The 18,549-nt window shown below is 49.4% G+C and overlaps 1 protein-coding gene across 2 annotated transcripts in view; it reads right to left on the minus strand.

Moving 5' to 3' along the window:
• SHROOM2 (shroom family member 2) overlaps positions 1-18,549 on the minus strand; it is a 140,137-nt gene that overhangs the window by 69,418 nt on the left and 52,170 nt on the right. For both annotated transcript variants that reach the window (XM_088028880.1, XM_028114994.2), the window contains exon 2: positions 4,756-4,907. In XM_088028880.1, coding sequence (XP_087885006.1) covers positions 4,756-4,907 — 152 coding nt within the window. The remainder of the gene's footprint in view (positions 1-4,755; positions 4,908-18,549) is intronic.

Consider the following 18,549-nt stretch of genomic DNA (forward strand, 5'->3'; position numbering starts at 1 on the left):
GTGAGACAGAAATGTGATTAGTGGTTGCCCGGGGTTGGACAAAGAGGAGAATGGCAGGGCTTAAGCAGAGATTTAAATTTAGACAGAGAAGAATACACGTTACCAATTTCAGAGAAACTGTTTGAAAAGTACAGTGGTGCCTCTGTAGTAAGGAAAATCTAGAAACTCCGTTTGAAGTTTCAGTGCTCCTTACTCTGCATCTCCAGGATTTTATAGCAGTAATTCATCATGTGCTGGGTGACAGCTACAGACCCTAACATTAACTAATTACCCGGGTTAGAAAATTTCATTCATGTTTCTGAACAAAGCACCATTTCAGACTTTTTTCTATTAGACAAAAGTAATACCCACATAGAGCCCACATACGGTATTAAAAATTAATCCAGGCTCCCCACCAAGCAGGGAAGTTGACGTGGGGCTCGATCCCAGGACCCCGAGGCCATGGCCTGAGCCAAAGGCAGACACGTGACCCACTGAGCCACTCAGGAGCCCCTGCCACTCCCCCTGCTTGTGCTCTCTCAAATAAATAAAATCTTTAATCCGAAGTTATTTTTAAAAATTTCACAATACCTGGGCGCCTGGGTGGCTCAGTTGGTTAAGCGACTGCCTTCGGCTCAGGTCACGATCCTGGGGTCCCGGGATCGAGTCCCGCATCGGGCTCCCTGCTCGGCAGGCAGTCTGCTTCTCCCTCTGACCCTCCCCCCTCTCATGTGCTCTCTCTCTCTCTCTCTCTCTCATTCTTTCTCTCAAATAAATAAATAAAATCTTAAAAAAAAATTTCACAATACCTGTTATTAAAAGTGTTTTCAAATTCACAGTGATATATGTCAATACATCAAAAAAAAAAAAACCCAATATAAATAAAAGTATGCTTGCAAAAAAAGTGAACAAAGTGCTTGGTTTGCTTTTATATCTTGTCATATATATTGCTTAAAACATGAATTCCCATCTAAACCAGGTAATTATGCTGTGCAGACCTCATTTAAAGAAAACTGGACAGGGGTGCCCGGGTGGCTCAGTCGGTTCAGCGTCTGCCTTGGGCTCAGGTCATGATCCTGGGGTCCTGGGACTGAGCCCCACGTCAGGCTCCCTGCTTCACAGGGAGTCTGCTTCTCCCTCTGCCCCTCTCCCCTCTCGCGCACGCTCTCTCTGTCTCTCTCAAATAAATCGTAAAAAAAAGAGGAAAACTGGATATACAGAGTGCAAAAGTGGGGTTTTGCACAGCGACTCCCATAAATCATTCAAGGCAAAAGTCTGATCCCTTTCCCCAAGAGTCTTTTAGATATGCGGTCACCTCCATCAGCTAGCAGGCCCCGTGGGCCTTCCCCCTGACCCTCTACTGACCAGTTCTCCATGGCGTACTTTGCTTTGAACAGAATTCAGTTTATTTTTATACCCTTAAAGATGTTCCTCTAGTTCAAAAAAAAGCTTCTACACATATGGAATGATGCCCAACTTCAGTCATAATGAAAAACGCCCACTTCAACAACGAAGCCATTTTTCACCTGTCACATGCACAAAGAGAACAGAAACTAACTGAAACTACTTCTGCTAGAGCGGACGTGAGCCCGAAACGTGGTCCGAGGAACGTGGAGGTGGCTACCACAGCTTATCGCGTACAAACCGTCTGACCCAGGTCCCTCCGGGCTGGAAGCGGACCGTTAACGATCCATCTGTAGTGCAGGTACACAGACTCGGGGACAGGCACCCCTCGCTGCCGCACGGTGTCTTAGAGGTACCCACCACAACCGGCAGAAATGTCCGTCTCTAGAGGATCTATAAGACGGCAGAGGATCCAGACCGTGCAGCACCGTGGGGTCATTAAGAAAAATCAGGAGTCAGACCTCAGCGCACTCAACGTGCAACAATCTCCACAGATACACATGTATCTTAAAAAGAAGCTTAAAAGGGGCACCTGGGTGGCTCAGTTGGTTGGGCGACTGCCTTCGGCTCAGGTCATGATCCTGGAGTCCTGGGATCGAGTCCCGCATCGGGCTCCCTGCTCAGCGGGGAGTCTGCTTCTCCCTCTGACCCTCTTCCCTCTCGTGCTCTCTATCTCTCATTCTCTCTCTCTCTCAGATAAATAAATAAAATCTTTAAAAAAAAAAAAAAGAAGCTAAAAAAAAAAAAGAACGAAATAAATGAAGAATAAAAAGTTAGCCTTTGGGCGCCTGGGTGGCTCAGTCGTTAAGCGTCTGCCTTCGGCTCAGGTCAAAATCCCGGGGTCCTGGGATCGAGCCCCAGCATCGGGTTCCCCGCTCGGCGGGGAGTCTGCTTCTCCCTCCCCAACTCCCCCTGCTTGTGTCCCCTCTCTTGCTCTCTCTGTCAAATAAATAAATAAAATATTAAAAAAAAAAGTTAGCCTTAGAGTACATTTGTAGCCGGCATTCAAACACCCACCCTTCTTAGGGTCATTCTTTTAGTCTTGATCACAGAGCAATAAATAAACGTCCTTTGGGACATTCCTGGAACAGAACATGATGGCACGGCTGACGGTTTTCTGGGGACCAGAGCTCCTGCTGACTCGCAGAACAAAGGCACACAGAACCCCAAAGGCTTCTCGTCTCTAAAAATGGAACAAGCTCAATAGTTCTTATTATAAAAGTAATATGTGTACTTAAAGGTACACTTTAAAATGGTTAATAGGGTAAATTTTATGCTGTGTGTACTGTACCACGATATTTTTTAAAAATTAAAACTGTAAGAATGGGGGGCGCCTGGGTGGCTCAGTGGGTTGCGCGGCTAACTCTTGATTTTTGTCTCAGGTCGTGATCTCAGGGTCCTGGGATGGAGCCCTGGGTTGGGCTCCCTGCTCAGGAGGGGGTCTGTTTCAGGATTCTCTCTCATCTCTGCCCCTCACCCCACCCCCGCTTGCTCTAAGAAATACATAAATCTTAAAAAAACCCAAAAAAACCCCACAAAAAACCCTGTAAGAATTGGATATACACAGTTCTCCAACCGCTTTTATGTGTTGCACTTAGCTGGGCTTTGTGGGGCATCTTCCATGTCAGCAAATGCTGATATCACAGCAGTACTTTACACCGTGGATGGTCTCTAATTCATGTCACTTCCCTTTACTGAGTATCTGGGAGCCCAGAAACGAAAACCGTGGGTCCAAGATATGGCTTCTGAAACACACGTTGTCAAACCACCCACCAGAAAGTCCATCTAATCTGTATCCTAACTGGCAGTATATCAAGTACATGCTTATTTCCCCACAATCTTACATCTCACCAACGACGGGCCTGGCTACTGGTAAATCCCTGTCAACTCGACAGTCAAAACCTAGTGTCTCATTTCCAAGGAAGCCTGCAGATTTGTACAGGAGACCAAGGAGGGCAACCCGACTCAGCCCGGGGGCCGGCGAGGAGTCCCAGAGACAGCGAGTGCATAGGGCCTAGCTCAGCTCAGGGGGCCAAGCTTCCGTGCCCGCCATCACTGCGCCGTTTCCCTCGGGGCACTGTGAGCACACCCACCCCGCGCCCACAGAGGGATAACCGTACAATGTTACAGCGTCTGTCCCACCTCAGCCTCTCGAAACGGCTCCCAAACCGCTATCCGAGTTTATTCTTCTCATTTACAAAGACGGTAGCCTGTACCACTTACAAATGAGGTTGCTAATTCAGTGCGGCAACGAATTAAGAGTTTTTTCTTCCTTGTTTTTGAGCCTCCTCCTTCGATATGGTTTGAGTCCAAAAATAAAAAAAAAGAGTAAAGTCCTTTGGGAACAGGCCTTCAAGGCAGTATTAAAAACTAAAGTAAATGACTGAGTCCATTTGTTTTTAAAAAATTTACAGCCAAGGGGCGCCTGGGTGATTCTGTTGGTTCAGCGTCTGCCTTTGGCTGAGGTCATGATCCCAGGGTCCTGGGATTAAGTCCCACATCAGGCTCCCTGCTCCACGGGGAGCCTGCTTCTCCCTCTACTTTCTCCTTCTGCCTGCCACTCCCCCTGCTTGTGTGCACTCGCTCTCTCTCTCTGTCAAATAAGTAAATAAATAAATCTTAAAAAAAAAAGATTTACAGCCAAACTTAGAAAGACTGCACTAATTCTGCTAAAAAAAAGGGGGGGGGGCGGGGGACATGCAAACACTTTACTATGAATTAGCCAACTTACAAAATGCAAGGTGGAGAACAAGTTCTTTATGAAGACAAATCCCAAGTACCTTTACGGGGGTCCAGGAGTACTGTTGTAGCTCCCGTGTCTAAAAGCATCACATTCTCAACTCTGCTTTTCTAACCCCTTCAAGTCCTCCAAACTTCCAGGGGCAATCTGATTTCTAGGAACAGGCAGCCTGCTCCCCGCCCCCCGCCCCCCCCGCCGCAACCTCACCCCGGCCCTGGAAACTTAACGTCTGTGCGCAGTCATGCTCTACTTTTGCGTAAAAAACGAAAACGCAGTGGCACAACACTTTATTTGGAACAGAAGCATAGCTCTCTGCTAACGATCTACATATTGTTGAAAAAAAGAGTCTTTCAAATTCACTTCATAAATCAAATGAACAATCCCTAGTAATACAAGAAGGCATCTTTTAAGTTTTTGATGCTGGATTCATCCTTGGCCAAGAGATAGAATTCTGTGTGTGCGCACATGCTTTCATCCTTGGCCAAGAAATAGAATTTTATGTACACACACACACACACAGATCAAGTCCAAACTGGGATTGCTCGCAGGGAGACAGATCGGCCAAGCTGACTTCACGTTTTGCTATTTGACTCACTCCTGTCTGTAAAGATGGCATGAGGCATGGGTCTTACCTTTTCACTACCAGCTTCAGGGTTTTATGAGACCCCTTCACCAGGCAAATCGCTTCCTGTCTAAATCCTGAGAGACCAATGTCGTTGATGCCGACGATCTCGTCCCCAGCCAGTAACTTGTCCACTGCCGCAGCTTTACTTCCTTCTTCAATCTGCAACAAAGAAGTATGTCTCATGAGTTTCCAAACAAGCGAAGCAGGCACCCAGAACTCGGCCAGAAACAACACAGCTGTGACATATGGGGCCCGCAGGCTCTGTGACGGGCTCTGGGATCAGCGTGGACCCCTCCTGGGCCCTGAGGCTGCACTGATTCCTATTTGCGGAACAAGGGACACATCCCTCACCCAGGGCCACCTCTGCACGGACGAGGGCTACCCATTCACCGAGGGAATAGGAAAGAGCATGTGTGCTCAGGCAGCCACAGAGGGAACACAAGCAGGGCGAGCAGGAGAGGGAGAAGCAGGCTTCCCGAGGAGCAGGGAGCCCGATGCGGGGGCGCGATCCTGGGATCATGACCCGAGCCAAAGGCAGATGCCCAACGAATGAGCCACCCAGGCGCCCCCGGAGTACCACGTTTGATTTAACTACTTGTCCCCTGCTGGATACTGGAGCTTTTCCTTTCTGGCTATTATGCTGCTATGAACACGGGCATTCAGGTTTCTGTGTGAGCATGTGTCTTCATTTGCCGCGGGTCTGCACCTGGGAACGAAGCTCCTGGGTCATAGGGCAAGCGTGGTGAGCATCCGGGCTGTCAGGCTGTCCGCTGCTGCTGCACCATTTTATCGTCTGTGTGCGTACGAACGTTCCGATTCCTCCACAGCCCTAACACCTAACAGTTTCTTTGACTACAGTCCTAATTAGATTATGCCATACTGTGCATATTACGGCATTCACGACTCTGTGCTAAACACAAATGTATGAACACGTACTGACTCATGAAAAGCTTGAATGTTGTCCATCTGATAACTTTAATCCTAAGAGATCTTGATGTTTAATCCTAGCTTTTCCTATACAGTAATAATCAACTTAGCAGCAACTAACCCAGCCTGCTTTCTGTACTAGCACTTGGCAAACTATGGCCCATGAGCTATACACCCGGCCAGCTGCCCTTTTTTTTTTTTTTCCCCCAGTAAATAAAAATTTTACTGGACTACAACCACACCCACTTGTTTACATACTGCGACAGGACAGAATTGAGTATTTTGGCCCACAAAGCCAAAAATATTTGATCCCCTCTTGGCTTGTTACAAAAACAAGTTCGGCAACCCCGGTTTTATACCAAAAAGCTATTATCTTTACAAACTGCTAGGAACACTAGGGAAAAAAGTTAACGGTTACGAGCTTATCTGTGTAGAGTCTGAAAGTTCACTGCTTGACTGTTTGCCGTGGCTAAGCTAAGAATTACTTTCCAAGCCCTCACAAGGTGCTAGAGCACTACATTTCTCCTACGTAGCTAAAAAGCCAGGTACTAAGCGACTGGCCATGCCTCAGTTCTGCGAATGCACGATATTTTCCTAAAACCTCCACCTACATCCAAGGACAGCTGAACTCCTCAGTTCACAAAGCAATTATTCATTGCAAGTGAACACCATAAACAAAATTAAACAACTACTCCTCACTGAATGGACTGCTTCGAATTTTGGTTAATAACTGGTTTCAAAAGTCTAGACAATTTTATCCCCACATAATAACAGATTGTCAGTTTCCACCCGCACAAGAGTACAGCCTCAGCCATGTATAGGCAAGGTGCAGGTCACACGGGGTGGAGAGCTTGGGTTTTGACATGCCCCGTGGGAGAGGCCAAGGGGCCGTCCCAGTGGAGGGTGCAGTGGGCAGCTGGTGGCGGGAGGACGGCTCCCAGGGACAGGTGGCCTACACATGGAGACACCCCCTGCAGAAGGTATTTAAGGACGAGAGGGGTGGGGAGACTGAAGGACACTGCCTAGACAGGAGACAGAGTCTCGGGCAGAGAACCACAGAGAAGGGAACCCTGGGTCCCCAGTAGTTAGAGCTTTGGCAGAGGAGGGGCCAGGTGAAAGGGCAGGAGATACAGGAGGCAGAAGCTGCCACCACCAGAGCGGGTGGAGAAACCCCCCGGGGAAGCTTACCAACGCTCCAGCTGGGCTCACTACCTGGGCCCGCAGCACCTGTCCCCCACGCAGGGACCTGAGGGCTGCAGACTCTCGAGGCAGGTGGCAGTCGTGCCTGGATCCGTTTCATCTCCTCCCACCCCGCCTCCCAAGCACTGGGCATAAGGATTGTAAGGGCAAAATCTAGAATGTAGAAAGAATGCATGTAGAAAGCAACTTGGGTCTGCACTTAGTAACTACTGCTTTAAATACTAGCAGTTAAATGCTTTGGTGGGGTGAGTACAAAAAGGTCGACAGGTCACATGCATGCGTTGAGCTCAGACTTGGTATTTATTCTTTCAATAAGTATCTATTTTTTTTAAAAGATTTTATTTATTTATTTGACAGAGAGAGACAGAGCGAGAGAGGGAACACAAGCAGGGGGAGTGGGAGAAGGAGAAGCAGGCTCCCCGTGGAGCAGGGAGCCCGATGCGGGGCTCGATCCCAGGACCCTGGGACCATGACCTGAGCCGAAGGCAGACGCTTAACGACTGAGCCACTCAATAAGTATCTAGTGAGCAAGTACTCTGCACAAACAACTGTGCTGGATAGTGTGTGTGTGTGTATGTGCGTGTGTGTGTGGGGGGGGACGGTGGGTCTTACAAGGTGGAGTTCCTGCCTTGAAGACATTTCTAGGCTTCAGAGACCAACACTTCTCAAACTGTCATATGCAGCAAATCTCCCAGGGTTTAAAATGCAGATCTGATTCAGCAGGTCCAGGGTAGGGCTTGAGCTTCTGCATTGTTTTAAAATATTTTATTTATTTGAGAGAGAGAAGAGAGAGAGGGAGAGTGCATGCAGCAGAGGGAGAGGGAAAAGCAGACTCCCTGCTGAACAGAGAACCTGGTGCGGGACTCGATCTCAGGACCCTGAGATCATGGCCTGAGCCGAAGGCAGACGCTTAACCCACTGAAGTCACCCAGGGGGCCTGGCCTGTATTTTGAATGGTTTTCAGAAATACACATTTACAAGGTACAATTCATTCCGTCACCGATTTTTCAGGACAGAATTTTATTTTACCTTTCAACAGTTACGCATTCCAAGTGGAAACAACTGAAATGTCCATCAAGAAGTAAACGCATAATGGAAATGTGGTCCATCCATACACTGGAATGTAGGTCAGCCTTAAAAAGGAAGGACGTTCTGACAGCTGCTACCGCATGGATGGACCTTGAGGACGGCACGTGCAGTGAAATACGCCACCACGGAAAGACAGGGACTGTGTGATTCCGCTCATATGGGGGACCCAGAAGAGGCCAATTCACGGAGACAGCACCTAGAGTAAAGGTCAGCAGGGGCCGGGGGAGTGGGAATTATGGATTTGTGGGTACAGAGTTCCAGTTTGGGAAGATGAAAAACTCCCGACAACGGCTGATGGTTGCACTACGCGAATGTCGTCAATATCACGGAGTCAGACACTTGAAAGTGGTTGAAATAGTTAAGTTTCGTGTTACGGTACATTTAGTGCGATCACACCTTCCTGAGTATCTAACAAGAAAAGGATTCTGAGCCGCTACAAGAGTTGTAAGTGTCCTCGCTACAGTGAGTGCTTCTGAATTTCAGTAGTACGAGAAAGTCTTGAGGCAAAACCACTATGATGAAGGCCCTGCAGGGTCGTAGGGCCGGTGTTGAAGGCAGCACGCCCTGCGGAGACACATCACCGGGATCTGGCTCGCCTACCACTGGGTGGGCTTTTCAGTCTCATCCCCACAAACCCTTCTAGGAACCAGTTCTGTGAGACTTGTGAACCACGGTCATCTACTCTGGCTTCACCACGAAGATCTGTGAAGACTCCTCAAGTCTGTCCTCTATAAACTGCTTTGCATTGCAAAGCATCCTTCTGCCTCGCCCTATAACCACAATCCACCTACACATCCCAGAAAAAACAGGTGTGGGTTTGGGAGATAAAGTAGCTGGGTTTTTAGCCACCCGTTGGCTTCCTTGCCAAGAGAAAGTTTCTCTTTGATATTTATTGTGCTTACGGGGAAAGTAGCTATAAAAGAAAAAGCAGCTGTGAAAAGTTCCATTCTATACTTCCCCACCACCCCCAAACCTTAGGTAGGATTCATGAGGTTTTGAACTTGGTGAAGAATAAATCTGACGTCCGCGTTCGCCAAGGAGGACAAGGACGCCACCTGCCAGCATTTTACAGTAAATCACACATGCGACATCGATGATCACCCCGTCCCGGTGCCTGGGACTACTACCCGGCCGAGGCGACAGCCTAACATCTGCAGAACGAGGGGGCCACCCACAGGGCAGCTGTGGCCGACAGCAGTCAGGAAAAGTTCCCGAGGTCCCTGGCTCCAACTCAGAAGTGCCCCTCGTGCAAAGTGGCAGGCAGGCAGAGACAGACCCTTCCATGCCCGCGATGCAAAAGCCCACGTGCCACGCTCTTCCCACGTCCAGGACGAAAGCCCCAAGTGCCCACGCCGGGCCCCACGGTCCACACCTTGAGTTATCAACCGGCATTCCATGCGGGCGGAGTCACGCCCGAAGTCCCAGGGGAGACTCAGATGTCCCACGTGCAGAACATCCTATCGTTCTTCTGGAACTGTTCTGGCCGGGAACGGCAGGGAGGGAAACAGTTAATGAGAGTCTTCTTGGAACAAAGTTTTCGTACTTGGGTGAAGGGGCGTTACAGATGATCAAGAGTGAACACCCAACAAAGGCAAAAGAATCTAGTCTGGTAACCGACTACAAGGCGTCTCACCCCGTGCAGTGGGCATGCGAGGGGCAGCCTTCACCGCCGTCTCGGGGGGAGGAAATGAGGCTTCACGAATCGGAAGGGCCACGAGCACAACTTGAAAGGAGGAGCCTGCATTGGGGGGGGGGACATTCCCAAGTGGGGTCTCGGCGTGAAGACAGAGACAGAGGCAGGAAGCCCAGGCTCGTCCAAAGAATGTCAGCCTGGCAGGGTGTAAAGCTCTCACAAGGGAGTGTCTGAAGATAAGGGCGGAAGGGGGAAGATTAGGAACTTGACCTTGAATCAGAATCTGGACAATATCCTGTAGGCAGTAGGGGCCCAGAGAAGGTAGGGCATGGAAGCAGGGAAGTGACATTATTCAAGCAAATACTTCTGGAAGATCGATCTTGTAGGCAGACGCAAAATGAATTTCTCCTGCCCTTGACTCCAGATCCCTGACTCCATCTTGGCACCGGACAGAAGCCAGGGCTCACAGCAATGCAGCGCAGAGAACGAACGTGAGGCAAGGACTCTAGAAGCTGTGAGGGTTAGGCCTCACGATGTGGTCAGACATGACACGAGAGACCACAAGAAGACGCCAGTGGTGCCGAGGTGTTGAGCTCCAGCGATTCAGAAAATCACAATGACCAGAGATCAAAATGGAAGGAAGACATTAAGTCCAATATCCCATTTCAAAGGCCATGAATCACACCTGTGATTTATCAGTTCTATCTCAAAAACGCTTCACTGTCCAGACAAGAGGCACTCCATGACAAAGCAACGCCTTTTGTTAGACAGGAAAATCCCCGAAGTTACCGCTTCAGTTTGCTTAATTTGAGTATTTTACCCATTCTCCTCGAGCCCAGTTGCTTCAGAAAGGAAAGCTGACTCACCCAGGGGAAGTATCAAGTTGTGAAATAATCTGAGGGTGTATCTCTGGTAACAGAGAAGTAACAGTAACAACTGAAAACTGGAAACTTCCACCTAGATGTGTGGAGACTTTCACAAGTCGTCATTACAGGCCCACCTGTGACGGGAGGAGCCACACCAGCCAGGCAGCCCAGCTTCCAGAACTCTCTCTCTCTCTCTCTCTCCCCCCCCCCCCAGCATCCTGGCACCGACTGTCACCCTCTCTACTGCCCAAGATGCCCAACAGGAAGGTCAACTCAGGTGGAGGGGCAGTGAGGGAGCTCCAGAGGAGATCGCAACCTCTCAGCTAAAACCTGCTCCCGCAAAAGTGGAAATAAAGCAAAAAGTCTTCAAACAAAAAAGTGCCAATGCAAGGGACAACAGGCTGAAGGGGCTAACCAAGAAACTAAAGATCTACCCGCAGAAAAGGGAGAGACTAAAGCTTAAGGAGAGTCCAGCCTCCAGAGAAGTAGAGATGAAGGAAGACCAGTCTGACTAAGATCATATGCCATGTCTTTTTGGTGCGCCCTGTCTCCTAGGACAGTGCAGAAGATTTCATTACTATGTTGGAAATGTAAGCTTTTTAGTAGCTCTAGGAATATTTTCTTTTCAAGATTCATTTACTTGAGAGAGGGAAAGAGAACGTGAGCCCGTTGCAAGCGGGGGAAGGGGCAGAGGGAGAGAATCTCGAGCAGGCTCCGTGCTGAGCACAGAACCCTACTCGGGGCTCCATCTCACGACCCTGAGATCATGACCTGGGCCGAAACCAAGAATCAGACACTCAACCGAGGCACCCAGATGGCCCTAGTAGGTCTATGAATTTTTTTTTTTAAAGATTTTATTTATTTATTTGACAGAGAGAGAGGGAGAGCACAAGTAGGCAGAGCGGCAGGCAGAGGGAGAGGGAGAAGCAGACTCCCCACTGAGCAGGGAGCCCGATGTGGGACTCGAACCCAGGACCCTGGGATCATGACCTGAGCTGAAGGCAGCCGCTTAACCGACTGAGCCACCCAGGCGCCCCTCTCTGAGTATTTTTAAGGAGGGAATGCCACCTCATCCAAGTTAGGTGTGAATGTTTGTTTGTTTTAAGAGGTAAAATCATTCGCTGGTTATTTTTTGGTACAACCAGAAGAGTGGGTTACTGAATCCTAGGAGGCTCTGGCTGTCTGGGGGGCGACTCTGACATTCCATGGGTGGGGGGAGCAGTTTTCATGGCCAAAACAAGGCATACGACATGGCAATTTGGAGTCACGGTCGTGTACATTTAATGTGTCCTGAACACTGGAATTTACCTTTATCCCCACATTTCCTAAAGAAAACCATTTCCCTGGTCCTGGCTCTCCTAGTCTCTGAACGTGCTAGTCCAGTTTCCCTAAACACTTTGTCAACCCCTCTTGAAAACCTGACAATCCAAACATGCGTTTAGGATAGTAAATTGTGAACTGCGAACGAGTGGGAGCTGTGATTGAACAGACTGTCCACGCAGAACCTACGGGTACTTGGTCCCTTCTCAGGGAAAATTTGCCTCCACGTTTCAAGCTGCAAAGTCACCTTATATAACAGTTTAGGAAAGAATCACGGAGTACATCTTTTTCGATCTTTGGTATCTACGTTAAAAACCGTATAAAATGAAATGTGTCTGTGTACGGATCATCGAAACCACCAATAAAATCTCAGTGGTGAAAGAAAAAACTCTTTTCCTCATAGATGATAACCAAAATCAAAAAAGCAAGAGAAAAAGATAAAACAGTGCCTTCCAAAACGAACCCAATAAACCACAACGCACCTCACAGGCTCTGGACAGTATAGGTGAGCAAGCTGAAAGTCTAAAAGTCCAAGGCTTTTAGGAACATGAGGGTCTGCTCTGGAGATTTTCACATACTTCTTTCAGCCTCTGTAACGGGAATGCTCATCACACGAGGCCCGATCACAAAGAAAGGCCGATGCGGCCCCGGACAAAGGGACCACGGCAGCTGAATGGACAGAGCCCGGCCGATGAGATGCACGGAAGGAAGAGAGGACTGGTTGATGAGCCTGTGTGCAAAGAGGGCACCTGGCCAACGCAAACGCCAAGGGAAAATTGCATCAGAAGAGGACGAGATTTGGAGGCTGCAATTAGCAGTCAGAGGTCTAGACAGAAAAAGGGAGGACGCTCACGGAGGAATGGGGAAGGGCGGGGGTCTGCACCCGGCCCTCAGGGTAAGGCCTGGGGTATGTGCCTCCTCCAGACAGGTCTGGGGCATGAGGACTGCGAGGTTCTGATCACCACATCATCACCGCGCTCCAGGGAACACACGCCTGTCCGTGAAAGGGACGGTGTCTGGAAAGCAACATTCAGGGAGCGCTTTCTGACCACCGCCGTCCGTCAGGGAGGGTCCAAGCCAGGAGGAGAAACAAGGCTTTGTCAACCACTGTTCCAACGGTGTGGCCGGCAGCCTCAGGCGTTGCCCCGGCTCCAGATCTGCCCTTCATGCCCCGTGCGGAGACATCGCAGCGGGACCCTGCGAACAGAACATTCCCGCTCTGCCGGCCGGCTCCCCGGGGTGGTGAGCACGGCCAGCAGAGGGCGCGGAAGGGACACGGGAGGACAGGCCCTCCCTTCCCAAAGCCAGCCTGCTTTCCTCTCGGCCTGCTCCCATGCACGCAGGCACGGGGTCACGCACAGCGCCCAGCAGCACGGCGGCTTCCTGGCAAGTTCCAGGGGCTGACGCCAGCCGGCAGCCTCCCGGGGAGCCTCCGTCATGTCACCTGAGTGCCTTCCCAGGAGGCATTTCCACGGCACGTCACCAGCCCTGCCAGCTCCGCGGTGAGATCCCAGCGCGGCTGGGGGCAGCTTCCTGCCGGCCAGCTCCGTGTGGCTCAGTGAATGTCCCCACGGTCAGCGGGCTGCAGGCACCCCCACTCCCCGGAGCTCCCAGTCTCAGCTGGTGGGGGGGCTGCTTCCTGAGCTCCTCCTTCCTCAGTGTTGGAGGCACAGCCTGCTCCTTACGGCCCCTGCCTTGCATTCTTCAGGGTTCCCTTTACCTGGGACAGGTAGTCATGATTACTTGTCAGTCTGAGTAATTATCTGTTACTGGTTAATCAGTTTTTGCACTGGGGGCCAGCAAACCATTCTATAAAGAGCCATACGGTAATAAGTGTTTAAGCGTTTGTGGGTTTTACAACACATGCTCAACCTTGCCCAACTGACAAGACGTAGCCAGAACGCTGTCGGTATCTGGCCAGTGTGCTGAACCCTGCTTTACACGAAGCGTTTCCTGCTCAAATTACTGTACGGTTTGTGTCCGAACCGGACCTTGACAGATGTAAATGCCAGGTGACAAGTGCAGGAACAGACATGCGCGGGGCCCGAGCAGCAAAATTATATTGTGGTGTGGGTAGGGAGCGGGGGAGATGATGAGCCTCAGGGGAGGTTTCAAAAAGGTGAGGGGCGCCTGGCTGGCTCAGTCCGAGGAGCATGCGACTCTTGATCTTAGGGTTGTGAGTTTGAGCCCCATACTGGGTGTGGCGACTACTAAAAAAAAAAAAAAAAAAAAAAAAAAAGATGAGGTAAGAGTTGCCTCCACCGCTTACTTAACTACCTGATTTAGAGAAAGTCGCTTATTTTTGTCTCTGTTTTGTCACCTAAAAAAAAATTTCAAAACATGTTGTAAGCTCTAAAGCGTTATATAAGCATATTCACAAACTATTTCCCTTATAATTTGTTGGTGTACAAGGTGGGACCAGCTGGCCAGTCTTCTAGACTCTCAAGTTCAGTGACAAATGATCCCCTTCTCGATTTTAACATGAGGAAGCAAGGCTGAAGTGGTCGGGGAGAATGCTTCATTTATAATGCTCCAAGCTATTTATTGAGGTAGAATGGTTTCTAAGTCCTTTTACAAGGCCATTCGGGGAAAAAAAAAACCCTGAAGCTCAGTTAACCTAGATGTTATCGTTTCCTTTAAACCTAACTTAAAGTTTCCTTTTCCCCGTGTTTAGCTATTCTAGCATCATAGAAAACTTTTGAAGCAGACAAAAGTCGCAATATATAAAGAGGGTATTTTACAAAAATTTAGCCTAAGTGGGTCAGGTAGAAACCAGGCCACAATTCCCCCACTAAAAAAGCCTGATTTAAGTGGTAAATTCTCAGGGTAAGACACAAATGCCTCTGGAAACGACTCATGGTTTAAATACTGCAGATCTGTAATTAAGCAAGGGGGGAAAAAGGGACATGAATTTCCCCAGGTGGCCCTTTGAACAGATACACTAAGTAAAAGCCTGGTGTTTGTAGCTTAGGCATCAGTAGTGGGTCCTCTTGGTTAAAACGGGAACTACACTTTCTAGAATCCATAGCCCAACAATGCCCCATTCCCCGTCTCCCCCAGCCGCTGCCAACCACCATTCTTTCTTTCCTTCCATGAACCGGACTACTCTAGACACCTTGTATAAGTGGAATCATATAATATTTGTCCTTTGTCTGCTCCTAGGACTCAAGGTTCATCCGTGTTGTAGCGCATGACGCTCGGCAGCCTTCCCTTCTAAAGCTGAACGATATTCCACTGCACGTATGTACCGCCTTCTCTTCACTCTTCCATCTGTCAGTGGACACTTGGGCTGTTTCTAGTACCTACAACTCCTGCAGACCGGGTGGATGTCTGAATCGACCTTCGTTGAGAACCACTGTTCTCAACAAAGGAGCTAAGTACCCGAGAAAACCATCACAGCTCTCGTGAACACACACACAGAAAGCAAGACACTTCCAAAATCTCATTTTCATTTCCTGCCATGCAAATCCCACCCAGCACGGCAAAAAGCAGGCGGCCTGGCGCAGAGAAGTCTCCGCGGTTCCCGGCAGCTAGGCAGAAGGGCCCATCAGGCCAGGTGGAACCACTGTGCCTAATACAGCCCAGCATTACCATGCAAAACAGGCCTTGTTGTTCTGGGCGCCCTGAGTCCCCCCTAAGAAGCCTTTGTTCTTTCTCCCCGGAGAAAACGGTCCTTCTTGTCTGCGGGCGGTGTTGGCTGGGTCCCCTCCATTCACACCCGCAACCCCATCTCCGACACGGACACACTGTGCCTGGCTCGACACCGCACAAGGCCCCCACTTCCTCTACCACGGGACCAGATGCCCTCCTCCCGGCCTCCCGAGCACTGCTCCGGACCCTGTTGATGCCCTCTTCCCGGCCTCCCGAACACTTCTGGAAAGGGTGAACAGAGAAGACAATCAGTGAAGACCACAAGGTTTTTGTCTAAGGCCCTGCCTTTGTCCTAGGGTCACGGGAGGAAAACCCCACCACAGTCCTGGTCTTTCAAGTCAGTCTTAGAAATCGCAGGAGCGGCTGGAGCAAAAGCTCGGCGAGCAGGCTTCCCACCGGGCTGCCCGGGCTCCCACCCTTCTCCCAGGGCTTCTGAAAACCCGCCGCACCGCTTAAACACGGTGGCTGGGGTTACTCAGTTTCGCCGTTTTCAAAGTAGAAAAGCCATGTGAAAGGGCTTGATAGGCAATCATGAAACAGGAAAAGGAACTGCTGCACATGAGAACAAAGTGTCCCCGCTTTTCAGAACACACGGCTGTTTATTTTTCATGGACGTTCCCAGCCTACTGCAATTTCAAAGAGACAGCGCTTCTTCCTTTCGGTAACGCCGCCGCTGGGCAAAGGCAAGGGAGGCACTACTCAGAGGGAACCTGGCCAAACTTCCCTTCACCTTTCCTTCGGGGACACTCGGAGCTCCCGGCAAGCCTTCGTCTTTTCACTGGGTGAACTACGGATGACCTCATCCATCCCAAGGGCTTCCTTTTTGAGAAACTCTTTTCAGTGATCTTCCCATTGAAGGTTTCTGTGCTCCCCAAATTCACATGTGCAGACCTAATCCCCGGACGGGATACTGCGAGGTGGGGCCTTTCGGGGAGGGGTATAGGTCCTGAGGGTGCAAGCCCTCAGGAACGGGACTGGTGCTCTTCCACAAGAGACCCCCACGGAGCTCCCCCACCCCTTGCACCCTGAGAGGACACCGTGGAAAGACAGCTGTCTATACGCCGGCAAGGGGGCTCTCGCCAGACGCCGTATCTGCCACTACGCTGATTTTAAGACTTCTGGCCTCCGGAACTGTAAGAAATAACCATTTGTTCATAAGCTGCCCAGTCTGTGGTATTTTTCTTACAGCAGCACGAAAAAACAAAGACAGATGTCAAAGGTCCAGCCCACGGAGCCTAGCTATGTGCAGCTCTGGGTTGCACAGCAAGCGCTCATTAGGTCGGGAAGGGGCCGCGTGTACAGAAGACGCAGCTCTTGGGATGATGCCTGTAGGGAAGGAAGTAGCAGGTGCTCCCCTCTGAAGGGACACCTGCCACCCAGGGCTAACCACGGGTGACTCAGAGGAAATCGGCACTCAGTGGGGGGGGGGGGGGATCTTTTTTTTTTTTTCCCCCCTAAAGCTGACCATCTGGATTTTTATGGGTACTTTCCCTAGGTCTTCAAAGGCTGGCAGTCCTTGGCTGAGGTGAGAAAAAAAATCACGTCGGAAGGTCACATACATGTAAGCCCCCACAGCAGCCTCTGGGTTGGGTAATTCCCGTCCTACTTGGTCATACACACCTCGTCTTCTGTATCAGAGTCCGTGGCACCACGCAGGAACTCTGCACACTCAGGCGATCTTCCAAACGTCCCTTTGCCCGGGACTCTGCTAGTGTGCCTACCTACATCTTTCAGGGTGATGCCTCCCCACCCTCTCCCCGCCCCCCAACTGCTGGCCTCAGGCGGTCTCTGATGGCCAGGAGTCCTGCTCTCCCCAGAGGCGGAATCTACCCCAGGAGGGGGCAGCCACGTTTCCCTGCAGGGAGGGGACAGCCGTGGGCCGGAGCGGAGTGTGCAGGACAGCAAACGCTACAAGCTCGGTTGCCTGCCCTCCCCTGAAGTGCCCGGGGCGAAGTCCTGAGAAGACCAGAACAATTCATCCAGCAGACATGGAGGCTTTCGAATGAGCCATAATTCGTTATAAATCCAGACCATTTTCCTTTCTTGTAACTTGAAAATCAACAAACGGAATAGCTCTAAAGAGCAAAAAAAAAAAAAAAAAAAAAAAATTTTTTTTTTTTGATTACAAAAGCTAACAAAGTTTTGAGGGACATAATGTATTATGTCTGAGAAACAGGCTAAGAAAACCTATAGTCTTGCTTATTGAGGTTTATATTTAAGAGTAAGGCATACTGCATCTGCCCTAAAAGAAAAAAAAAAATCTAGCAGGTATGAGGAGTCATTACATTTCTCTTCACCTAATGCTTGTACTCCTTGCTGGCAAAGAATAATAGTAGAAAGCACTTAAAAAAAAAAATCAACGCCAAAAAACCGTGGAGTGGAAGAGGGGTTGATACTTCTAAAATCTAATCGTTTAAATGCAATGGGACTACGTGAAAGCACATTTTTATGACACTAAACACATTCCTCATCTCATCAGTAATATTATTTCTCCACAGTGAACTGACGTTAGAATCAAACCAAAATAGCCAAACTATTATCTAACTTGGAACTCTTCTCGGTCACGAAAAAGAAAAACACTGAAGATTTAAGCTACTCCAATCATAATGAGACTGTACAAAAATCAGAAACCGTTCGCTGCTTTTTCCAACAGCCAACTTGTACAGGCTAAATCTTCAATCCCTAATGCCGTTTACTTCTGCTGAGTTCATTCACAGCTTTGGGGGAAAAAAAACAGAAACATTTTTAGGTCTTAAGAAAAAAAAATAGAGCCAAAATAAAATGACTTAATTTTCCTAACACAGTAGTGCCACAGCCCTCAGCCAAGGCAGAGCAAATTCAAAGCTTTGTGGTTGTGGTTTGGGGGGGGTGTGCAAACTTTTACCAGATCTCAGAATTTGCTTAGTAGCCCACCTCACTTTTTCGCAAGTTAAAGACTGAATTATTCACCCGTTAACTAGAAACACAGAGTTAATTTTATGTGCTTAGTTTATGATAGGCAAAAGTGTGCAGAGGCAAGGCACAGAGATGCCAAGAACACCACCACACCCCCAGGGTTGTGCACGTTGAGGATGGATGGAGTCACCTTTTCTTCCTGGGTCTGGGTGGTTTAACA

Source organism: Eumetopias jubatus, unplaced genomic scaffold, assembly GCF_037043125.1.
Source record: "Eumetopias jubatus isolate StellerSeaLion01/CBP00866 unplaced genomic scaffold, mEumJub1_p1.0 scaffold_11, whole genome shotgun sequence".
Taxonomy (NCBI): domain Eukaryota; kingdom Metazoa; phylum Chordata; class Mammalia; order Carnivora; family Otariidae; genus Eumetopias; species Eumetopias jubatus.